The sequence below is a fragment of the Lampris incognitus genome, chromosome 11 (assembly GCF_029633865.1).
Source record: "Lampris incognitus isolate fLamInc1 chromosome 11, fLamInc1.hap2, whole genome shotgun sequence".
Taxonomy (NCBI): Eukaryota; Metazoa; Chordata; class Actinopteri; order Lampriformes; family Lampridae; genus Lampris; species Lampris incognitus.
The window spans coordinates 7,531,853-7,555,699 of NC_079221.1; the positions used below are offsets into that span (position 1 = coordinate 7,531,853).

Consider the following 23,847-nt stretch of genomic DNA (forward strand, 5'->3'; position numbering starts at 1 on the left):
GACCCCCAAGGTTGGACTACCCCGGGGCTCGAACCCAGGACCTCCTTGCTGTGAGGCGACCGCACTAACCACCGTGCCGCCTCCTCTTATCATGCCATGTGGAATTCACGTGGCAGTCGAGGTGCATCGCACGGGATATTTTACAACTGCGTACATTCAAAAGCATCTTCCAGTTTTTGTGTCCTAAAAGAAAATAAGTACGTCAGAAAATGGCGGTAGCTTGAATCTAGACCGCAGCACTTAAGGAGTTGGTAGAAAGTGAAATCCTTTTTACAGCCATCATAAAGTCTCGTTCTAGGAAGGCAGCTAAATATTGACATATAAAATGTGTGGACAATATATTATATAAAAAAAAAGAAGGTGGCTTTACAAGTTTGGCAACCAAGAACATTCATCTGGCAAGCTTAGAATGACACATCTTGATATTTGTGTGCTTTGCCACGAAGGACGGAGTCTTAACATTTTACTGCCCATCATGAGCAGTGACAACACATGGCCGTGTACCAAATAACCTCTTTACATTAAATTACTCTGAACACTACAGGAGGTCAGTATAAAAAGTTAAGGTATAAAAGAAAAAAAAAACCCTCATAATTTCCATCCTTATTTTTGGTTCATCGGGTGTACACTGACAACAGACTTGGTCGTGGTGACGACAACACAGCAACGATGCGCTCGCTGTCACCTGAAAGGCGGTCGGAGTAGCGCCCGCTCGGTGAAACGCGGCACATTGACAGGAAACGGGCGCTCACTGAGAGCAGATGGGAAATAACGTTACAGTGAAAGGCAGACCGACAGGAGGACCCCTCCCATTGGTCTAGTTTAGGTGCAGTTGACCGGAATCGGGGGACGTGTCACACCAGAGTTTCCGGTAAGCTGTCCGCATTATCCGTCGACAGAAGCTGCCACATGTGCCATTTTTCCCTCTGCCACTCAGAGGCGCCGGTCACCATCGGCTCCTCGGCACCGGGCTGAGCCACAGAGCTGGCGGCCCCGGGCGCCGGCGTGTTGCTCTGGTACGTGGACAGGGACGGGCTGGAATGGGAAATGTGAGTTTCTCTGAACAGACACCGGTCGACCGTCTTGCCGCCCGTCCCGCCCTTCAGGGCGAGGACGGGGGAGCTTCCTGTCCTTACCGCAAGGTCCTCCGAGCTGGCGGCCTCTGAATGGCCGCGTAGTCTCTGATGTGACAGCGGCTCCGGCTGCCCCGGTCCTCTCTGGTCATGGGGGCCGCTGCTGCAGCGGGTCACGGGGAGGTGCGGCCGGGGCTCCGGCACGCCCAGCGAGGCTCGCGTTGTTCTGACCGGCAGCTTGCTGTTGCCCCGGAGACCATCGAGCCCCTCTGACGAGTCGTAGGATTCACATTCCGACACGTCCCCATGGGAACCTGAGTGAGACCATTTATTTACATTCCTGCATTCATTACGTCCCCTGACACCATCTGCAGCAGCAGAGCGTCCCGTTATAAAAACAGAGCGAGGAACCGAGGCCGCCGCTTGGGTGACCTCAACGAGCCCGCCTACGCTGATTCAACACACGGGTTCAAGAAAAGGTGCCCTGTGTAGTATTTCAGCTTTCCTGCCGCAAAACATCTAGAATAAAAACACCAGTGGGGGTTAGCTGAGCGGTACTGACTGAGACGGGGCGGAGTTGTTTGTGTCGCTTGACAAACTGCCCCTCAAAATAACTGAACTCGCACTCGCGAGCCTCGGGAAACTACAAAATCTACCGAGGGCGTTTGAAAATGGCAGACGTCAGCAAATGTGCCGCGCATCCGCCGCCCTCCTATTCAGACGTCAGTCTTGCTTGCTGTGGTTTTGAGCTCGCACCGCCGAACGATGGGGATCGGGATTCGAGTGCAGTTACACAACGCACCTTTACTTTACAAACAAGGCTCAGCGTTTTGGGTTTTCATTTTTCAAAGCCATCCAGCGTGCCGAATTTCGCCACAAGATGGCACTGTCACACGACCTCACACGAACAGGAACAACTGTTGGATCCGTGGAAACGTAAAATCAGTTTAAACCGATCCGCTCCTTTTAAAAAATCCGGGGAATTTTTCGGTGAAAATCGGTTAAAATCGAAAACGCTGAGCCTTGTTCACAAGGGACCTAACGTGCTTCTCGCGGCGCCGGTTCTGCAGCTCAGACGGGGAGAAGACCTGAATGTGAATGCAGCTCACCCTTTCCAGCCGACGGCGTGGGACCGGTGCTGGCAGGCGCGTGTCTGGGACGGCCGCTGGCTGTGCGCTGCCTGGGGAACGTGAAGAGGCAGTCGGAGAACGGGCTGACGCCCCCCTGGCACGTGCACAGCAGTCGCTCCGGCAGCAGCGGGGAGTTGTTGTCGTAGGGCGACACCTCGCCGCTGGACGCCTTGTTGGAGTCGCTGGACGAGTGTCTCTCGCTCATGGAGAAGGACTCCTCGGTTCTTAGAGGGCCCGAGCCCCTGCAGCAACAAAATGTCACACACACACACACACACACACACACACACACACACACACACACACACACACACACACACACACACACACACACACATTACAGTCCATCTTAGCCTGCAATTATCATTTTTATATTAATTACTGCAATCATATTTCACTTATTTCTATTATTATTAATACTATTATTATTAACATACTATTAGCATATTTCTCCCCTTCCTTTGTATCACTGAGCCTTTGCACCCTTGTTCTGCTTTGACTGTGAGCTGTGTTGAGACCCTCGCTGTTGATAATGCACTCTAAGTAAACCTGACTTGGGAGGGTCCGGGTGGCGTGGCAGTCTATTCCGTTGCCTACCAACACGGGGATCGCCGGTTCGAATCCCCGTGTTACCTCCGGCTTGGTCGGGCACCCCTACAGACACGATTGGCCGTGTCTGCGGGTGCGGGAGCTGGATGTGGGTATGTGTCCTGGTCGCTGCACTAGCGCCTCCTCTGGTCGGTCGGGGCGCCTGTTCAGGGGGGGACCAGGGGGAATAGCGCGATCCTCCCACGCGCTACGTCCCCCTGGTGAAACTCCTCACCGTCAGGTGAAAAGAAGCGGCTGGTGACTCCACATGTATCGGAGGAGGCGTGTGGTAGTCTGCAGCCCTCCCCGGATCAGCAGAGGGGGTGGAGCAGCAACCGGGACGGCTGGGAAGAGTGGGGTAATTGGCCGGATACAATTGGGGAGGAAAAAGGGGCTGAAACCCAAGCCCCCCCCCCCAAAAAAAACAACACCTGACTTTTAAACATGCACACACACACACACACACACACACACACACACACACACACACACACACACACACACACGAGCTAAACCTGCTGTTAATAACTGGTCTGGTACTGGGCAGTACACCTTCTTCTTACCAAACTTTACCACTAGGGGATAATCACGGATCAAACACCACAAATCATTTCAATCATCTGGACTCCGGCGGAGGCACTGCCTGCACAGTACATACAGACTGAGGGCCAAAAACTCACGAGTACTGGGAAGCCTTCCTCCGCAGTAAGTAATCCACCACGTCAGGATCGGTCTCCAGCAGACTCATCAGAACCTCGTTCTGAAGGTCAGCAGGCACCTGGGAGAGCCAGAGGACAAGCAGAACTTATCGCTGAACCCCGTAACACGGGCTGACAGGTGGAATGCTTTATTCTTAGAGAACATCAGTTTGGGTACGCTTTAAAACATAAATCCGACGATACAAACGATTGTGCCGCATAAAAATGTGCGCTTTACCACAATACCCGGTGAACATCCCATTACCCCCGAAAGACCCGGCAAACCTCGCCGCCAGGTGGTTTTACGTAACGCTAATGCTGGATGAAACTTACAAGAAAGCCCTGATGGGAGCTGTGCAGACCGTGGCCTCCCTATCAGATCATTTTTGTCCAAGTCAATTTCCGCCCGTGGCCATTTCCAGCTGTGCCGCATCTGTTCCCCACTTTTACTGTGTGGCGACCGCTAGTGTAGAATAATATATCACCCCGGTGAAGGTCCTGCGGGCAGCCACTGACGAAAACAAAGCGCGGACTGGAATGACGTTGAAATCGGTGAACTCTCGGGTGAGTCATGTACTGTCTACTGGAAGGCCCGTTCACCCGGCCCGAGCCGACAAGCCTCAGGAGCGAAAAACAATTTGCATGGATTTATAGGTCTTACCGCAATGGGGCTTTGTTTTACGAGTGACTGCATACAAGCTTAGTCCTTCTCGAAACTTATAAAACCAATGTTTACATTTCATTATGTGGCTCCACTCTTAAGCTTATCAATTCCCTGCAAACACTTTTTGGCAAATAAAATAAATAACGAACGAGTGACTAAGTGACTGACATTGTGCACCAGCTGAACCCATGTTTGACTCGAACCTCTGACTCACATGCAGTTGCGTGTCCTTTGGTTTACATATCACGGTGTTTTCGGTAAGTGCAGCCTACCATAAAGAGGGTATCGTGTGCGGTGATCATCTTTTGGACCACGCTGATGATGGCCGTGCTCTCCTCCGCCCGGGCAAAACTCTGCACCGCAAACTCTTTGTCCGAGTTCTTTAGCTTGTGCAGGAGGTTGGGACCAAAGATGGTGGCTAAGTTGAGTGACGTCATCTTGTTTCCTGTAATCTAAACAGAAAGGGCGGCAGACCTTGACAAGTTTGGACTACACACAAACGGACAAATGCACGCGCACACACACACATGCATGCACACGCGCGCGCACACATTTTTCACTGAGTTGTCATACGGGGGGACTGTGCATACCCTGATTATGCACAACTATCCCTGCAGTTCTGATGAATTGTAGAATTTAGCAGAATAATTACAATAATTTGTTATCAGTTGTCAACAAATTCTCAGTACTGATGCACTACAGTACAATTGATCTTACACTTTTACAGTTTAGCGTCCCCCCCCAGATTACAGACATTTGTTTGTAATTACCACGAGTTGACCCCTGAGAAATGCTTTGGGGACGGCAACAGAAATCGTATTCGTGGACCTTTGACAGGTTACTGCAGGTGACGTAAGGGCTGAACTTACAGAGGCTCTGCCAGAACATGAAATTCAGTCACAAAACACTTGCAGATACGCAGAAATTAAAGTTTTAAGAGTATGAATGCAAACGGCATGTTAGAATGCTTTGGGCATATACAGAAAACAGTGAGAATGTGCAAACCCTGAACCCCTAACACAACCCTGTCAGCATCAATATGTGTTTTCCTGTCCCTGTGGTGTTTGACCATGAGATGCCTGGATAAAACTCAACTCTATTTTCACTACTACAGTGTAACATGCCAGGTATATACTGTTACGGTATAACATGTCGGGTATATACTGCTACAGTGTAACATGCCGGGTATATACTACTACAGTATAACATGCCGGGTATATACTGCTACAGTATAACATGCCGGGTATATACTGCTACAGTATAACATGTTGGGTATATACTGCTACAGTATAACATGCCGGGTATATACTGCTACAGTATAACATGCCGGGTATATAGTGCTACAGTATAACATGCCGGGTATATACTGTTACAGTATAACATGCCGGGTATATACTGCTACAGTATAACATGTCGGGTATATACTGCTACAGTATAACATGTCGGGTATATACTGCTACAGTATAACATGTCGGGTATATACTGCTACAGTATAACATGTCGGGTATATACTGCTACAGTATAACATGCCGGGTATATACTGCTACAGTATAACATGCCGGGTATATACTGCTACAGTATAACATGCCGGGTATATACTGCTACAGTATAACATGTTGGGTATATACTGCTACAGTATAACATGCCGGGTATATACTGCTACAGTATAACATGCCGGGTATATACTGCTACAGTATAACAAGCCGGGTATATACTGCTACAGTATAACATGCCGGGTATATACTGCTACAGTATAACATGCCGGGTATATACTGCTACAGTATAACATGTCGGGTATATACTGCTACAGTATAACATGTCGGGTATATACTGCTACAGTATAACATGTCGGGTATATACTGCTACAGTATAACATGTCGGGTATATACTGCTACAGTATAACATGTCGGGTATATACTGCTACAGTATAACATGATGGGTATATACTGCTACAGTATAACATGTCGGGTATATACTGCTACAGTGTAACATGCCGGGTATATACTGCTACAGTATAACATGTCGGGTATATACTGCTACAGTATAACATGTCGGGTATATACTGCTACAGTATAACATGTCGGGTATATACTGCTACAGTATAACATGATGGGTATATACTGCTACAGTATAACATGCCGGGTATATACTGCTACAGTATAACATGTCGGGTATATACTAAAGGACTGTGGCCAACACAATGTCAGCTTTTTTTTTTTTATTTTCTCCTTTTTCTCCCAATTGTATTCAGCCAATTACCCCACTCTACCGAGCCGTCCTGGTCGCTGCTCCAACCCCTCTGCTGATCCAGGGAGGGCTGCAGACTACCACATGCCTCGTCCCATAAAGTGGAGTCACCAGCCGCTTCTTTTCACCTGACAGTGAGGAGTTTCGCCAGGGGGACGTAGCACGTGGGATCACGCTATTCCCCCCAGTTCCCCCTCCCCCCCAAAGAGGCGCCCCAACCAACCAGAGGAGGTGCTAGTGCAGCGACAAGGACACATACCCACATCCGGCTTCACACCCGCAGACACGCCCAACTGTGTCTGTAGGGACGCCTGACTGAGCCGGAGGTAACACGGGGATTCGAACCGGCGAGCCCCGTGTTGGTAGGCAACGGAATAGACCGCCACCATACCCAGACACCCCACAATGTCAGCTTTTGTGCACATAGGACAGAATAAATCCCTACTGTCACTGCTAGTGGTCACAAAGTAAGAGGATGTGGACCTAAAAGAAAACAACCTTTCTCAATCCTTACCTCCTGTCCCTCCCTGTCGACGCTGTCTTCCGCGTGTGCAGCCACTGTGGACAAGAAGTGGAGAAGACGCTGCAGTGTGTCGCTGTTACAGGGAGGAAGAAGGTATATCAGTAGCTGGGTGGCGCTGTCTTGGTCCGAACAGTCCAGTACTGTGGAAGAGATCCACCAGGCAAAGGACAATTAGGAATACAAAGTCAATACAAGAATTCCAAATTAATAATCTTTTTGTGTGTGTGTGTGTGTGTGTGTGTGTGTGTGTGTGTGTGTGTGTGTGTGTGTGCTCCTCACACATTGCGTTAACGAAGGCCGTGTAGAGCTCCCTGGTTAGCAGCGGGTCTGGCATATCCCTGAGGAATTCTTTCAGTAATGCGGCCACATCGTGAACGCTGAGCTCCGCATCCAGCTGGACCTCCATTCCCTGGTCGAACTCCTCACGAAGCTGTGAAGACAAATTATCAATAGCACAACACTTCCATACAACAGGCGCAAATTCAACGTGTGCAGTGTGTTTCGAGGTGAGACCGCTGAGACTTTACCTGACGTACTCGCTTCTTGGAGCTCCCGACACGGAAGATCCCAACCGTTTGGAGACCTAAGTGCAGATGGGGATGTTTTCCATTGTGGGAATAGAGGAGTTAACGCCGTTTAGGCCGGTGGTATTAAACCACGAACCATGGAAAGGCCATGTGTATGCAGGTTTTTATTTCAACGCCAATGCTACACCCGCTTACTTCACTTAGCAGCACACCGCCCAATCTGCTTGGGGAAAGGAACGTGAGTCCAAGGATGTCCCAAGCAAACATCTGGCGCCAGAGCCCATTCAACGGGTCCCTGGCACCGACCACCCAAGGAGACAGTGGTCAACTCTGAACAGATTCAGGACCGGCCACGGCCCCTGCTTGGCCAGTCTTCACAGGTGGGGGCAGCAGCCCAGGCCCGCCATGTGCTTATGGGGAGGAACAAACAATGGAACACATCATTGAAGCTCGCCCCCTCCAAAGACTAAAGGATTAGTCCCCCTCCATGCAGCAGATCAGGAGGCAACTGCTTGGCTCGAGGACTTTGCATTTGCTAAATAAAAATAAATAAGCATGCCGCCAACCAGAAAGGGGAGGACTAGCCAGTGAAATAAGCCGGTGTAATGTTGAGACGCTTGTAAAGAAAATCTGCATACACGTGGCCTTCAATGATACGCAGTTGAGTACCACGAGTTTAAATTGTATTGGATCACAGGTTTCCTGCAAATTGTTGTGAGTCATAAAGAAAGACTACACACTGCTCTGCAGGTAATGTCTATTATTCCTGAAGGGGAACTCCAGTATTTTTCAAGCTAAGCCCTGTTTTGCTATTGGCTGAAGTCAGACCGAGTGAGTGATGGGTGGCAGAATCTTTTGAATTGATTCAGCGGTGAGCGAGCTAGCATGAGTCAACTACCCTGCACAAAGCTGCAGTGTAATCCTTCACGGCAATAAATGACGTCTGGTAAAAGAGCTTTTGTTTTGGCAGTAGCAGGCCCAGACTGTTAGTCGTAGTGTCTGAAAACACCTTCCATTATGAAACAACAGTCCGGGGTACAGTCAGTCAGCACAGTGGTTGACTGTTTTAACATGTGGGGTTTTTTTTTTTTAATTTCTCTCAAAATCTCTCACACTTCCACTGTTGTCTTCCCTCAACAACTACGTGGGATTACACAACAAGGCCTGTGCTGCACATTAGAAATGGATCGATACGGGCGTCCGGGTGGTGTAACGGTCTATTCATTTGCCTATTAACACGGGGATCGCCGGTTTGAATCCCCATGTTACCTCCGGCTTGGTTGGGCATCCCTACAGACACAATTGGTCGTGTCTGCGGGTGGGGAGCCGGATGTGGGTATGTGTCCTGGTTGCTGCACTAGCGCCCCCTCTGGTCGGTTGGGACACCTGTTCGATGGGGAAGGGGGAACTGGGGGGAATAGCGTGATCCTCCCACGCGCTACGTCCCCCTGGTGAAACTCCTCACTGTCAGGTGAAAAGAAGCGGCTGGTGACTCCACATGTATAGGAGGAGGCATGTGGTAGTCTGCAGCCCTCCCCGGATCAGCAGAGGGGGTGGAGCAGCGACCGGGACGGCTCAGAAGAGTTGGGTAACTGGCCGGATACAACTGGGGAGAAAAAAAAAAGGGGGGGGGGGTCCAACCAAAAAAAAAAAAAGGTTGGATGTTTGACCACTTTCTCCAGCTGAGTGACACCAAATGTGGCGTCATCCTCTTTAGCGCCGCCCACGTTCGGGCTCAGACTGATAACCACTTCCTTGGTCCGCTGGCTTCCAATTTAAAGCCCTCTGCCAGAAATCTTGGTGCAATATTCGACCCTGACCTTAAACTAGACCTCCCTGTAAAAAAGGCTGCCCAGTCCTGTTTTTATCAATTACGGAATATCACCAGAGTCCAATTGTTTGTGACGTTCCCTGATCTGGAGACGCTTGTCCACGCCTTTATTTCATCACGCTTGGACTACTGCGACTCCCTGTGCACACGTCTCTCTCAAGAGTCTCTCCATCGCCTCCAGCCCATACAAAATGCTGCAGCTCGGCTCTTAAGTGGTTTTGAAAAGATTTGACCATATGAGGCCCATCTTAGGTTCTTTACATTGGCTTTTAGAATTGATTTTAAAACCCTTTCAAGGCCCTCTCTGGTTTGAGGCTTCCTTATATATCTCCGAGCTGCTCTACCCCATATCAAGATGTACTTTATTAACCCCCGTGGGGGAATTCATCCTCTGCATTTAACCCATCCCAACACACACCATAGCTAGGGGCAGCGGGCAGCTGCAGCACCCGGGGACCACCTCCAGTTCTTCTTTCCACTGCCTTGCTCAGGGGCACAGGCAGGAGTATTAACCCTATCATGCATGTCTTTTTGATGGTGGGAGGAAACCGGAGCACCCGGAGGAAACCTATGCAGACACGGGGAGAACATGCGACGTCACACAAGAAAGGACCCGGGACGGCCTGGGGTTCGAACCCAGGACCTTCTTGCTGTGAGGCAACAGTGCTGACCACTGGACCACCTTGCAGCCCAAACGCGCTGGCTGAGATACTCAACCAAAACTTTGATCTGTTCCAAAACCAAAGGGGACTGTGCATTTGTTGTTCGAGCTCCCAGACTTTGGACAGTCCTGCATGAGGAGACCAGAGTTGCTGAATCGGTGCCCCGTTTTGAGTCACTACCCAAAACACACCCGTATCAAGCTGCTTTTAATCCTCGATTCTGGGGCGGCACGGTGGCCCAGTGGTTAGCGCTGTTGCCTCACATCAAGAAGGTCCTGGGTTCGAACCCCAGGCCGTCCCAGGTCCTTTCTGTGTGGCGTTTGCATGTTCTCCCGGTGTCTGTGTGGGTTTCCTCCAGGCGCTCCGGTTTCCTCCCGCCATCAAAAAGACATGCATGTTGGGGTTAATACTCCAGTCTGTGCCCCTGAGCAAGGCAGTGGGTTGAAAAAGTGGAGTTGGTCCCTGGGTGTTGCAGGCAGCTGCCCACTGCTCCTAAATGATAGGATGGGTTAAATGCAGAAAACAAATTTACTGCAATAAACTACAATGATAAAATAAAGCGGTTTTCTTTCTGATGCTTTTATTTTGGGTTTTTCTTACTTTTCTTTTGTTTGTCATTTTATTGTTTTCATATTCATATTTGTAATTGCCCATGTAACTCTTGCTTTGCTAACTGACACTGTCTTTTCCCCCTGTGTCTTTCATTATTTTACTCTATATAACATTTGTACAGCTCTTTGTAACTGTGTTTTGAATTGTGCTATATAAAAGTTATTATTATTATCACTATTATTACCCATCCATCCATTATCCAAACCGCTTATTCTGCTGTCAGGGTCCCGGGGATGCTGGAGCCTATCCCAGCAGTCATTGGGTGGCAGGCGGGGAGACACCCTGGACAGGCCGCCAGTCCATCACAGGGCCTAATTTCGCTTTTCCCAGCTCACTTTATATCCTGAAATATCCCCAGCAGCGTTTAACAGAGTCTGTAATTTGGTGAGGGAGTTACCGGCATCTGTTATGTACAAAATTATGTCATCTGACAGGAGATTAATGTCATGGTTTATTATTATTATGATTATTATCATGATTATTATCATCAATATTGTGGCAACGGCTCTTTAAGTTCCTCGAATAATATTCTGAACTCGTTAATGCCAGAAAAGGAGCTCTTTTAATGGATGTTATTTGGATAGCGCTGCTGCCACAAAGAATAATTACACTGCAGCTTGGTGCGCAGCAGTTGGCTGATGCTAGCTTGCTCAATATTGAATAAATTATAAATATTCTGCTTCCCACCGCTCAGTTTGACTCCTAACAATAGGAAAACAGGGCTTTGGTTGAACATTGCCAGACTTCCCTGATTACCGCATGTGTACCGTATTTTTCCAGGTGTTGGCAGCAGCTGTCCACCACTCTTGGCACCTGTCTGTAGATGGGATTGAGGCTCAGCTTTTTGTCACGGTGTTTGTTCCTGTTGCCGGGCGCCTCCGCTGGCAGAGACAGCTGGAGGGCCTCCAGGAGCCGGGACTCGTTATCGTCCAGGTCGGTGATGCAATCCACGGACACGCCGCCCTGCCGAGAACAGACAGGTGAGGAAGGTACGGTCACACGGGCCTGGCTAACAGTCATGAACATGACTGGTGAACATGTGTCCGCTGACATTCGGCTTGGGTTCATACGGCCTAACGAGCCTCACCAGAACCTTCAAGTCAGCTGGGGAGGACTTGCCGAAGCCACAGAGAGCCACCGATGCTCTCATCTGGGCTCTCTCTTGCTCTACAGCGGCGTTTTGAAATAGGACAAATCAAAGCCTACCCTCCTGCGTGTCCGCGGGGCAGCCTCCGGTGTGTTGGGCAAAGGCGACCCGTTGGTGGTCTCGGAGGTGGAGCTCAGGGAGGAGTTGCTGCTGGAGAGCTCTTTGTTGGCCCTCTTGGAGTTGGAGGCGAGGTGGAGGAAGGACAGCATCAAGTCGCCGGGGTCCCTCTGCTCCTCCTGCACGGGGTCCTGCCGCTGCTTGTGTCTGCGGCCGTTGGATATGACCTGTGACAACGGTATGCCGAACGTCTGCGGCGCCGTCTCTGTGTGGGAGCGGAGAGAGAAACACAGGGCTATCCAGAGTTCATTGGCTCCTAGTCAACCGTGTTGTGCTAAACTGGTCTTTTGCTGGTTGTGATTCAGGTGCTGTTCTGTTCTGGCTGGCACACTGTATATTTAATTTCACAAACCAGCCGCTGTTCAGCGTTTTGACAGCTCACTGAATCATGTTTGTTTTCACTCCTCCAGGTATTTCAAAGGAAAAACTTCAAATTAAACATTATTTAAACCAAACACCCCGAGAGAAATGACAGGTTTAACCAAAACAACACCCAGCCCGGGTGCTTATTATAGCAATATCCACAGCCAGGGAGCGCACGCCTTGTGACGCGGTCCTGTAAACACACAAAAGGAGAAGAAGAGGAGCGCGGCGGCTGGCCGTGCCGGGCTGTGGCGATGATTGAGCCGCCTCTCAAGATTGTTTTCCTTATTTCCCTCGGCTGCCCGGCCTGCAGTGACGCTCGCATTCCTGCCAGCCGTCCTGCAGGGGGCCGGGCGGTGCAGCCGCTGAAGCGGGCAGCCCCTTCAGGACTCCTCTTTAGTCTACATTGTCCCTCGGTGCTCTGCGGGTATTAACAGCCGACAACGCCGGCTCCGCCGAGCTCCACGCAGCTCCAGCCAAACGGATCGGAGACCCGTCTTCTCCGCGGTCAGCGGCTGACCGGGCCGGCGTGTGACAAAACTAGCCCGGCTGGAAGGAGAACGCGGGTCCCAACAGGACACGGCGGCTCTCCGGCAAACCTAAAAGGAGCCGCGTTTCTCCTCAACGGGTTTGAAAGACGACAACACAATCACCGACTGTGCACCGGGGCAGCTTCATCTCAGAGCAAGTCGTGTGCGAGAGTGTGAAATTCCCATTCCATGATGCAAGCATTACACATCATGCACATATCATGTAACGCATTATGTAACGCAACACATTGTTAATGCATCACACTGTAAATGAAAGTGTTGAGTAGTCGATAAAATGCCGAATGATGGCAGTTGTGTTGTTGCTGAGGAATTATCCAAATCTGCAATACCTTTGTCTTTGCTCTTCTCTTTGGAAAATGAGTCCAACTTCCTCCTAAGTGACTTCTTGCGCTTTTGGCCATCTAAAACAAGAGTAAAAATATCATTGCATATACTCAGGAACATACCGGCATGCGAATATTCTCCAGCCACTGTTACACAACTTCAGGAGGAAGACAAATATGGACTGTGAACTCTTCGGTATATGTGACCATGTCAATGAAAGCGCGCCTGGATGTACTTTGCCTTACACACCTTATAAAACCCATCCATCCATCCTTCATCCACACCGCCCCTCCTACACAGGGTCGTGGGGATGCTGGAGCCTATCCCAGCAGTCATTGGGCAGCAGGCGGGGAGACACCCTGGACAGGCCGCCAGGCCATCACAGGGCCGACACATTCACACCTAGGGGCAATTTTAGTACGGCTGATTCAGCTGACCTACATGTCTTTGGACTGTGGGAGGAAACCGGAGCACCCGGAGGAAACCCAGCAGATATGGGGGGAACATGCAAACTCCACACAGAGGACGACTCGGGACGACCCCTCCAAGGTTGGACTACCTCGGGGCTCGAACCCAGGACCTTCTTGCTGTGAGGCGACCGCCCTAACCACTGCGCCGCCATATAAAACCCCTATTTTTGACAATTATAAAACCAACATTTACCATTTTAAATGGCGATAACTAGGGATGTCCCGATCCGATCTCAAGGGTTGGGATCGGGGCTGATACAGGCATTTTTTAAGCGATCGGATCGGATCGAGCAGGAAATAAGTTCAATCTTTTGTTTTGTTTTGCGGCACCCCTGCTCAGTCCGCTGTCAGGCAGCTGTCGTAAACGGGAAGCACAATTTGCGGCAGAATCGGACATGACCAGGACGCAGCTAAAATGTCTGAAGTGCGGCGTCATTTTAAAGTAGAAACTGAAAATAGCCCAACAGCCACTTGCAATGCAAGCATTTCGCAGGGCGGTTTTTGTAGTGCTGCGTACAATACCACTAACTTGTTAGGCAGCTAAAAAAACACGAGACGGAATTTAAGGAGGTCACAAAGGCGAAGGCTGCACCGAAGCAACTCACACTGGAGGGTACTTTTAAAAAGAGAGAGACAATTCCTCCCGGCAGCGACAAGGCCAGAAAGATAACTGAAAAAGTCGCTGAATTCATCGCTTTGGATGACCAGCCCATCGCTGTGGTAGAGGACACTGGTTTTCGCCGTCTTTTGGAGCTGCTGAAGCCACTTTAAGTCCTACCCCCCCCGACACTACATGTCAGGCACAGCCCTGCAAGAGCTGTGCAACAAGGTTCATCACCACCTACGAGGTCTTTTGTCAGGTGTGAAGCCTAGTGCATTTACTAGACATTTGGACTTGTGATAAGAGGCATATTCATACTGTTTATTTTGAAAAGAAATAAAAACCCATTAAGGAACAGCTCGGATGCAGGCACTTTCTTTCTTAACGCATCGCAGAGCTACTCAATTGTCAAGCATATACACTGGGTGGGTTGTTCTAGGAGAATGTATCGGATCGGTATCGGCAGACAGCAATATTAAATGACCGGAATCGGATCAGGGCCCAAAAAACTTGACCGGGACATCCCTAGCGATAACAGATCATTACAATTAAGCTTCGCTTGCGTCTCCCTAAAAACAATGGCGCTGTCAAATTAACACGGGGGAAATGTTGAGTGAACTGCACAGTGAGGGGGGCATAAGACAGCCTAAGAAAGCAAAGCCCCCGCAAGCAAAGCAAGGTGAGCCGTGACTGAGGCGAGGCGGACGTGTCACACAGACCACTGGGCCAAGACGGACGACCGAACTAGAGCATTCACATGGCTTTTCCCTCTGTTTTTGCTGTAGGTGTTTATTAAAGCATGTTGTAACAAGACATCTTCAGGGAAACTGTAACTCAGTGTGCGTGTGTGTCTGTGTGTGTGTGTCTGTGTGTGTGTGTGTGTGTGTGTGTGCACCTTTGGGAATGGTAATCTGGCAGCCCAGGTCGAAGTCCTGCAGCAATCGGCTGTAGGCCACATCCTGGAGGCGAACCCGCTCCAGTTCTGAGAGGCTCTGCAGGGGGACTGGCTTCAAGCCAACGCTACGCCCTGACACGCTGTTCCAGGTGAAGTCACCCTGAAGACACACACACACACACACACACACACACACACACACACACACACACACACACACATGCATGCACATGTCAGACACACACATCCCTGCTGCGTGAGTACATGTTTAGTCACATTCTTCGAGGACCCTTGCGGTACTCGTACGACAACAGAAGCCTGGGCTTTACTCGCCAGATTAAAAATATAACAAAATCCATCATCGGCCGTCCCCCCAGGACGAAAAAAGAAGCGCCGGCCCAGCAGGGGGGGTCTGTTTGGGGCCAGCGGTGTTATTACAGATGCGGAGATAGAAACGGTATTGACATCCACCGCTTGGCGCTGGTCCGGCACGATGTCGTGTTTATGTTATGAGACGAATCATTTTTCAGATCTTGTGCTTTATTATTCTGACCGTGTGAAACAACTGCTGAGATGAACGATGTCTTCCCCCCCCCTCCCCCCATATGAGGGAGTTCTGGGGAAGCGAGGGAGCAGAAGAAGATTCTCATCGTCATCTGATCTGTCCAGCCAACCGGCGCATGTTGTCTCGACGACGGGGACAGACACGCCACGTCCTAACTGAGCAACCGAGTGCAGCGACAGACGCCAAAGCAACAAAAAATGAATAGACGGGATTTCTTCTCTGCAGAACCTGTTTTCTGGAACTCCGCGTAGGCACACGGGACGCGTCCGTGCAGCCCGAGCCCATCCCAGAACTGATCCTAATCGAACGGAGCACATTCGCTCGCAAGTTCCTAACCAGATGTGTCTCCTCCGTCTCTCGTCCAAGTCCGCAGTGATTCACAAGGCGGTGTTTCCGAGGGCCGCCGACCAACGCCCTGTTCCTCTAAGTTCCTCGGTGACTGAGGACGGACGCGATGAAAAACACAGCTGGGCGAACTAAGGCCTCCGCCGGGCCTGTTCCTGCTGAAGTACCGCCCGAGCCGAAGAACGCCGACGAGGTCAAGCTCCTCATCATCGATGGTGCAGCATGTCCGATGCCCGGGAATCCACAGGCGTCTCCCAGTTTCATACCACAATGATATTTCAGCACCGATTCCATACGTATCGTGATGTATTTGAAGTATCGCGATATCATAAATATTACATTATGAAATTATGATTTTCTCAAGGCCTCACTCACTCTTACCTACAGTAACATCTGGAAAACTGTAACAATCCAAAGAAAATACACAACAAAATCCAATTATTTATTTAATTTTTTTTGGGGGGGGGGGTCCCCCCTTTTAATCCCCAATTGTACTTGGCCAATACCCCGCTCTTTCGAGCCACCCTGGTCGCTGCTCCACCCCCTCTGCTGATCCGGGGAGGGCTGCAGTCTACCACATGTCTCCTCTGATACATGTGGAGTCGCCAGCCGCTTCTTTTCACCTGACAGTGAGGAGTTTCACCAGTTCCTCCTCCCCAACAGGCGCCCCGACTGACCAGAGGACAGAGGAGGCGCTAGTGCAGCAACCAGGACACACACCCACATCTGGCTTCCCACCCGCAGACACAGCCAATTGCGTCTGTAGGGACGCCTGACCAATCCGGAGGTAACGCTGGGATTCGAACCGCCGATCCCCGTGTTGGTAGGCGACGGAGTAGACCGCTACGCTACCCGGACACCCCAAAATGCATTCATTTTAAGCCTCAAGCCCGTTAAGCCTCAAAGCTTATAACAGGAGTGTGCTTCCCGGAATAAATGTTTAAACAATTCAAATTCAGGAAATCGTTAAAACGAACCTGTGTAGCGTCTCATCACCGTGAACAACACTGTGGTTCAGAGGAAGTGCTGCAATATTAAAATCAATATTGCTTAGTATTGCAATTATGTTCTTGGTCAATGTTCCCCGGCGTGTAGAGCTGGGTAATATATCAACAAAATATCCATACTGTGGGGCGGTACGGTGGCACAGTGGTTAGCGCGGTCGCCTCACCGCAAGAAGGTCCTGGGTTCGAACCCCGGGGTAGTCCAACCTTGGGGGTCGTCCCAGGTCGTCCTGTGTGTGGAGTTTGCATGTTCTCCCCGTGTCTGCGTGGGTTTCCACCAGGTGCTCGGGTTTCCTCCCACAGTCCAAAGACATGTAGGTCAGGTGGATCGGCCGTACTGACTTGTCCCTAGGTGTGAATGTGTCGGCCCTGTGATGGACTAGCGGCCTGTCCAGGGTGTCTCCCCAACTGCCACCCAATGACTGCTGGGATAGGCTCCCGCAACCCTACTTCAGATAAGCGGCTTGGATAATGGATGGATGGACGGATCAGCACTGTGATATGAGGCTAGAGATTGTCTGGGATTGTGGTTCTGGTAATATGGTGACACAGCCTAAACGTTATCATGTCCTGGTCTTGAAGGCTGCATTACAGTAAAGTGGCGCAATTTTCTGAACTTATTCAACCGGTTTAACGGAGCGAAATGAACAATGAAGGTCTGTACCTGATTGGTCATCATATCCACATTACTGATGATCATTTCTCAACATTTTCTTGTGTGTAAATATCTGATGACAGCGCCAATAGTCATCCCCCAAAACAGTCAAATTGATCCAACCAAAATATCCTGATATTTGATTTTGTCAATATCGCCCAACCCTACCCCCATCCTTATATTGAGCCAATTCTTTAAAGATCAGTCACGTTCATAAATTGAAGAGAAAAAAAAGTTGAGGAACAAGCTTTCAGAGAGAACGGCATAAGAAGTTCAGAACACAAACGTGCATCATGGGACTTCTGAGCGGCCGACTGCAGCATTGCAAAAGATGAGCTCTTCCGGGTCAGGGCGGGGTCGAGTGGGGGACCGACCGAGGTGGAGGCAACTAATCTGATCTGAAAACCTCGACCTCTGCGTATCTCCCTTTCAAATCCGGCCGGAAGATTACGGCGCCTTTGATCCGTCCCAGCCGGGCCAATCATATGAGCCATGCTGCAAAGAGGCTTACCGGCTCATTAAAAGGATGAGGCTGAGGGAGCTGCAGCCCATTAAATGAGAATTACACAGAGTGACACCTTGGCAAACCGTTTTATAGGACAGATATGACAAAGCGAAGATGTCCTCATGTGTCAGGAGACATACATGACATGGATACTTTTCTTCCATTTCCACTCGGAGGGGCAGTTGTGTCCGGCCGGTGACCGGAAGCAGGGTCATTCCCATCGGGATACCAAGTGGTACAATCTATAGGCCCTCACCTTCTTCTTCTTTCAGCTTGTTCCCTGTTTTTCAGGGGTCACCACAGCGGATTGTACAGTTTGCTGTGAGGGCACAGCACCAACGGCGGCCGTTGTTAACCTGGGCCTCAGCCAATCCCGTATGGAGCCTCGACTGATCCGGTATGGTCTTGTCAATCCACATACTGATTTGGCAAATTTTTATGCCAGATACCCCTGACACAACCACTAACCCTATGGACGGGGGCACAGGTAACGCGCTGGACGCTGTCCCAGTATTCATGGACTATAGAACCCACGCCTGTCACTATGGGCCCTCAACTATTCCTAGCAAATACCAATGAAGTGCACCTTGAGCAAAGCAGCGATCCCAAATATTCAGTGGCCTACTTCACAATACTGTGAGAGGACTCGCGAGCTGCAGGGTACATGTGCAAACTGCACCCTCGCCGCCTCTGCTCAGAGAAGGGTGAAGTAAGAATGTGCTCTTATTGCATCTCGGGGTCGCTGGGGGAGCCACCGTGCATGTCCGGTTAATTTGCAGAGCCCTAAATCACAGTGGCAGGGCTTTACATTCACATCATGAAAACCCAGTTCTGTAGATACAGTAGACGCCAACAGACGCCACAGTCCCGTTCCGCTGCACACCCGGCAGACTCCTCCGCCTTTTAAATTCTGCAGAAGAAGAATACACGTCAGGTGAACAATACTGTACAGCGGATAAAAGACATTTTTTGGCTTCTTTTTGCTTTAGCCAGTCTGCAACCAGAGCCACTTCAACAGTACTGGATTCACCTTCAGCTCAGTTAAAGTTAATGTGAAATATAAATTAGAAAAAAAAAAACATGCACACGCTGATGTCCAACTCCACCAGCAGCCAGAACTACGTTTAAATCAAACCTGCGTTCTGGTCAGAACCGGACTGTTGAGTCTGTTTTCAATAGGGCATCAAGGGTGTGTTTGTTTCCCTCGTACGAAATCAAATTCTGACGCATGGCACGACGCACAAGCTGCGGCCTCGTTTTGTGTTTCGCAATAATTAACATATCGAGTCTCAACATGAAATACACACTAACGACCGATGGCTGGGTAATGAGAACATCCATCCATCATCCGAACCACTTATCCTGCTTTCAGGGTTGCGGGGATGCTGGAGACTATCCCAGCAGTCATTGGGCGGCAAGCGGGGAGACACTCTGAACAGGCCGCCGGGCCCACACACACACACAGACAGACACACACACACACACACACACACACACACACACACACACACACACAACTAGGAGCAATGTAGTACGGCCGATTCACCTGACCTACACGTCTTTGGACTGTGGGAGGAAACCCACTTAGACACGGGGAGAACATGCAAACTCCACACAGAGGACGACCCGGGACGGCCCCCAAGGTTGGACTACCCCGGGGCTCGAACCCAAACCTTCTTGCTGTGAGGCGACCGCGCTAACCACTGCGCGACCGTGCTGAGGACAACCAATACCAATTTCCACAGGCCATCCCCTGACAGCACATGCGTGAAAGGCGGCGGCCCAGTAAGCGATCACATTTGCTGCCGTGACACCTCATCCGCTCCGTCTGTCCAGAACCTCCTCCGTGAGAGGAGACCGTCTCCCCTGGACCGTGCACAGATGCAACGCACCATCGCAACGGCAATGAAAACAGACAGTTATGACCCAGACAGTTATGACGGATGAACACTGACATCCCGAAGGATTAAAGAGCCGAGCCCTCTCCCCTGACCCATCACACACACACACACACACACACACACACACACACACACACACACACACACACACACACACACACACACACCTCTCTGCCACCGCCAAGCCATTTTTCATCCTTCTTTTCCTAGCCGATGCACTCTTTCCTTCGTCCTTCAGTTAATGCGATCAAAAGAAATGTCACAGAGGATAAAACACAACCGCTGGACAGCCACACCACTCCGGCGATACACAACGACGGTAACTTTCCTGGGGCCGGACACTTTTATCGCCGCAGGTTACGCGTCGCTATTTCAGCAGACCGCCCCTTTCAACCAGAAGGCCCCCGGGTTCAGTCCCCGCCGACAGCAAGAAGGGCCCTCTCCTACCCGCCGGCTGCGGCTGTTCTCTATCCGACCCCTCCCGCTTGCCGCCCCCTGAACGTGGCGCCGGCAAGCAGGAGTGGAACTTCCCTGCAAAAATGAACACGCACCTTCAAGTTAGATGTTCCTGCGCCTTTTAAAATGGTTATCCCTTTTCTCAATCCCGTGCAAATTTAGCGTGTGCATATCATGGAGACTTACTTCCAACAGTGACCTCAGCTGATATATATATATATATATATATATATATACACTCACTGGCCACTTTATTAGGTACACCTTGCTAGTACCGGGTTGGACCCCCTTTTGCCTTCAGAACTGCCTTAATCCTTCGTGGCATAGATTCAACAAGGTACTGGAAACATTCCTCAGAGAGTTTGGTCCATATTGACATGATAGCATCACGCAGTTGCTGCAGATTTGTCGGCTGCACATCCATGATGCGAATCTCCCGGTCCACCACATCCCAAAGGTGCTCTATTGGATTGAGATCTGGTGACTGTGGAGGCCATTTGAGTACAGTGAACTCATTGTCATGTTCAAGAAACCAGTCTGAGATGATTCGAGCTTTATGACATGGCGCGTTATCCTGCTGGAAGTAGCCATCAGAAGATGGGAACACTGTGGTCATAAAGGGATGGACATGGTCAGCAACAATACTCAGGTAGGCTGTGGCGTTGACACGATGCTCAATTGGTACTAAGGGGCCCAAAGTGTGCCAAGAAAATATCCCCCACACCATTACACCACCACCACCAGCCTGAACCGTTGATACAAGGCAGGATGGATCCATGCTTTCATGTTGTTGACGCCAAATTCTGACCCTACCATCCGAATGTCGCAGCAGAAATCGAGACTCATCAGACCAGGCAACGTTTTTCCAATCCTCTATTGTCCAATTTTGGTGAGCCTGTGCGAATTGTAGCCTCTGTTTCCTGTTCTTAGCTGACAGGAGTGGCACCCGGTGTGGTCTTCTGCTGCTGTAGCCCATCTGCCTCGAGGTTCGATGTGTTGTGCGTTCAGAGATGCTCTTCTGCATACCTCGATGGTAATGAGTGGTTATTTGAGTTACTGTTGCCTTTCTATCAGCTCGAACCAGTCTGGCCATTCTCCTCTGACCTCTGGCATCAACAAGGCATTTTCGCCCACAGAACTGCCGCTCACTGGATATTTTCTCTTTTTCGGACCATTCTCTGTAAACCCTAGAGATGGTTGTGCGTGAAAATCCCAGTAGATCAGCAGTTTCTGAAATACTCAGACCAGCCCGTCTGGCACCAACAACCATGCCACGTTCAAAGTCACTTAAATCACCTTTCTTCCCCATTCTGATGCTCGGTTTGAACTGCAGCAGATTGTCTTGACCATGTCTACATGCCTAAATGCATTGAGTTGCTGCCATGTGATTGGCTGATTAGAAATTTGCGTTAACGAGCAGTTGGACAGGTGTGCCTAATAAAGTGGCCGGTGAGTGTATATGCTCTGTAAGAATATTTAAGCTCGGGATCACCCAGATATTCCGTTTATTATTCTTCTGGCATTGGCAAATTGCTGGTCAATCACAGCCTCCCTCCTCCTATGAGGCCCACAAGGCGTAACAATATCTGGAGCAAACAAACCTGTTTGTCAGTGTTCCTTCTTGTTAAGATGTTTGGAAATAACACACTAAATCAAGAAACACAATAGCTGTATAGCAATATACACTGATGTATTCCAGCTTACTGCATTCACCAGAGCGCCGCGGCTAGAGGTCAACCTTCTCTCCGGGCGGTGCTGCCCTTGCTTCGTGCTGTGCTGAAACACAAAGTGATGGCCTTCATTCACCGCAGCACAATGAGAGGAAATCTGCAGGGTACTTTACACAATACGGCGAGATTGACAGCCGAGATAGCGGCTATCCACTGCTCCGGAGCGAGATCCACTGAGGTGATGAATATTCCGAGCTAATCAGGATGCCGTTCAATGGAACGTTTTGGGCAGAGTTTTCCACGGGAGACTTCGCAGCGAGTCTGCACTTCCCTTGTGAGCTCGGCGGTACATTCGACAGTAGGTCGACTTCCGAGGTGTCCTTTCCGAGGTGTTTAGAGGCGCCGTACTGCACAAATCCAGACTTTCCACGCCTACCACGCACGCGTTCACGCAATAAAGGTTCAACAGACGCGCTGTAGAAAATAAACTACATCCACTTCTAACACAGTCATTCTGTGTTCTCATCTGTGTTACTAAGGACGCCGCCTTGAGGTAAATGACCTACATAGTTAACACTGGGGAGCGGCTAACCCGCTAACAGTTTGCTTACTGAAAACACCTCACGATAATATGTGACTTTAAACTTCCATCCATCCATCCATTATCCGACCCGCTTATCCTGCTCTCAGGGTCGTGAGGATGCTGGAGCCTATCCCAGCAGTCATTGGGCGGCAGGCGAGGAGACACCCTGGACAGGCCGCCAGGCCATCACACAGGGCCGACCCACTCTCTCTCTCACACACACACACACACACACACACACACTCATACCTAGGGGCAATCTAGTATGGCCGATTCACCTGACCTACATGTCTTTTGGACTGCAGGAGGAAACAGGAGCCCCCGGAGGAAACCCACGCTTTGAATTTCATCCAAATAAATGTCAACTTGTCTGTAACAAAACAAGGGTTACGCCGATGTGCCAGTTATAAAAATATCAACCTGAGCAAACTGACAAACAATGACGGGGCAAAAAAAAAAAAAGTCTTCCTTCATGAGTCACATCCTTATTTCTTCAATACAAATGCGTTTGTGTACTCTACATATGCTTCATACTTCCGCACATTAAGCACAAGGCTAGGCAGCACATTGTTTGATTTACTCCCAAGGTAATGTCAGACCACTGAGAAGTAAATCACAATTCATCACGAAAGGTCCTGGGAAGACTCTGTAGGCCTCCTTAATAACGCCGGGTAATCATGGCGGTCACAGTACTAAGGAAGAGGAACAGGCGGTGGTGCTCGAATTGCTATGCTGGACGTCCCGGCTGCAAAACCCAAGATGCACTACTCTGCCTGTCTGACGCACCAAACATCTGGATCCGAATACATCACACATCTGTCACTGAGAGGCAGAAACCAGTGACAGTGGGACAGTGGTTTCCTCCATTGATGTCAGATAAATAATAAATATCTCAGCTTTTCTGATTCCCGCCAGTGGGACCTGTTGCACCCATGTCTGAAATACCACAAAACTTAAAATAACCTGTGTGTGTGTGTGTGTGTATGTGTGCACACGAGACCACAAAACTCAAAATAACCTGAGTTTTGTGGTATATATATCTATATCTATATAGATATAGATATATATACAAACTGCTTATCCTGCTGTCAGGGTTGCGGGGATGCTGGAGCCTATCCCAGCAGTCATTGGGCCGGCAGG

General features: G+C 49.9%; 1 protein-coding gene across 1 annotated transcript in view; it reads right to left on the reverse strand.

The window, feature by feature from the left end:
• Positions 1 to 560: 560 nt before the first annotated feature.
• Positions 561 to 23,847, reverse strand: part of LOC130120996 (rho GTPase-activating protein 6) — a 24,129-nt gene continuing 842 nt past the window's right edge. Inside the window, exons 2-12 of the mRNA XM_056289827.1 lie at positions 15,024 to 15,183; positions 13,063 to 13,134; positions 11,762 to 12,024; positions 11,323 to 11,518; positions 7,451 to 7,506; positions 7,203 to 7,353; positions 6,915 to 7,063; positions 4,426 to 4,605; positions 3,472 to 3,569; positions 2,183 to 2,445; positions 561 to 1,387 (exon numbers count right to left, since the gene is read on the reverse strand). Coding sequence (XP_056145802.1) covers positions 855 to 1,387; positions 2,183 to 2,445; positions 3,472 to 3,569; positions 4,426 to 4,605; positions 6,915 to 7,063; positions 7,203 to 7,353; positions 7,451 to 7,506; positions 11,323 to 11,518; positions 11,762 to 12,024; positions 13,063 to 13,134; positions 15,024 to 15,183 — 2,121 coding nt within the window. The 3' untranslated portion in view covers positions 561 to 854. The remainder of the gene's footprint in view (positions 1,388 to 2,182; positions 2,446 to 3,471; positions 3,570 to 4,425; positions 4,606 to 6,914; positions 7,064 to 7,202; positions 7,354 to 7,450; positions 7,507 to 11,322; positions 11,519 to 11,761; positions 12,025 to 13,062; positions 13,135 to 15,023; positions 15,184 to 23,847) is intronic.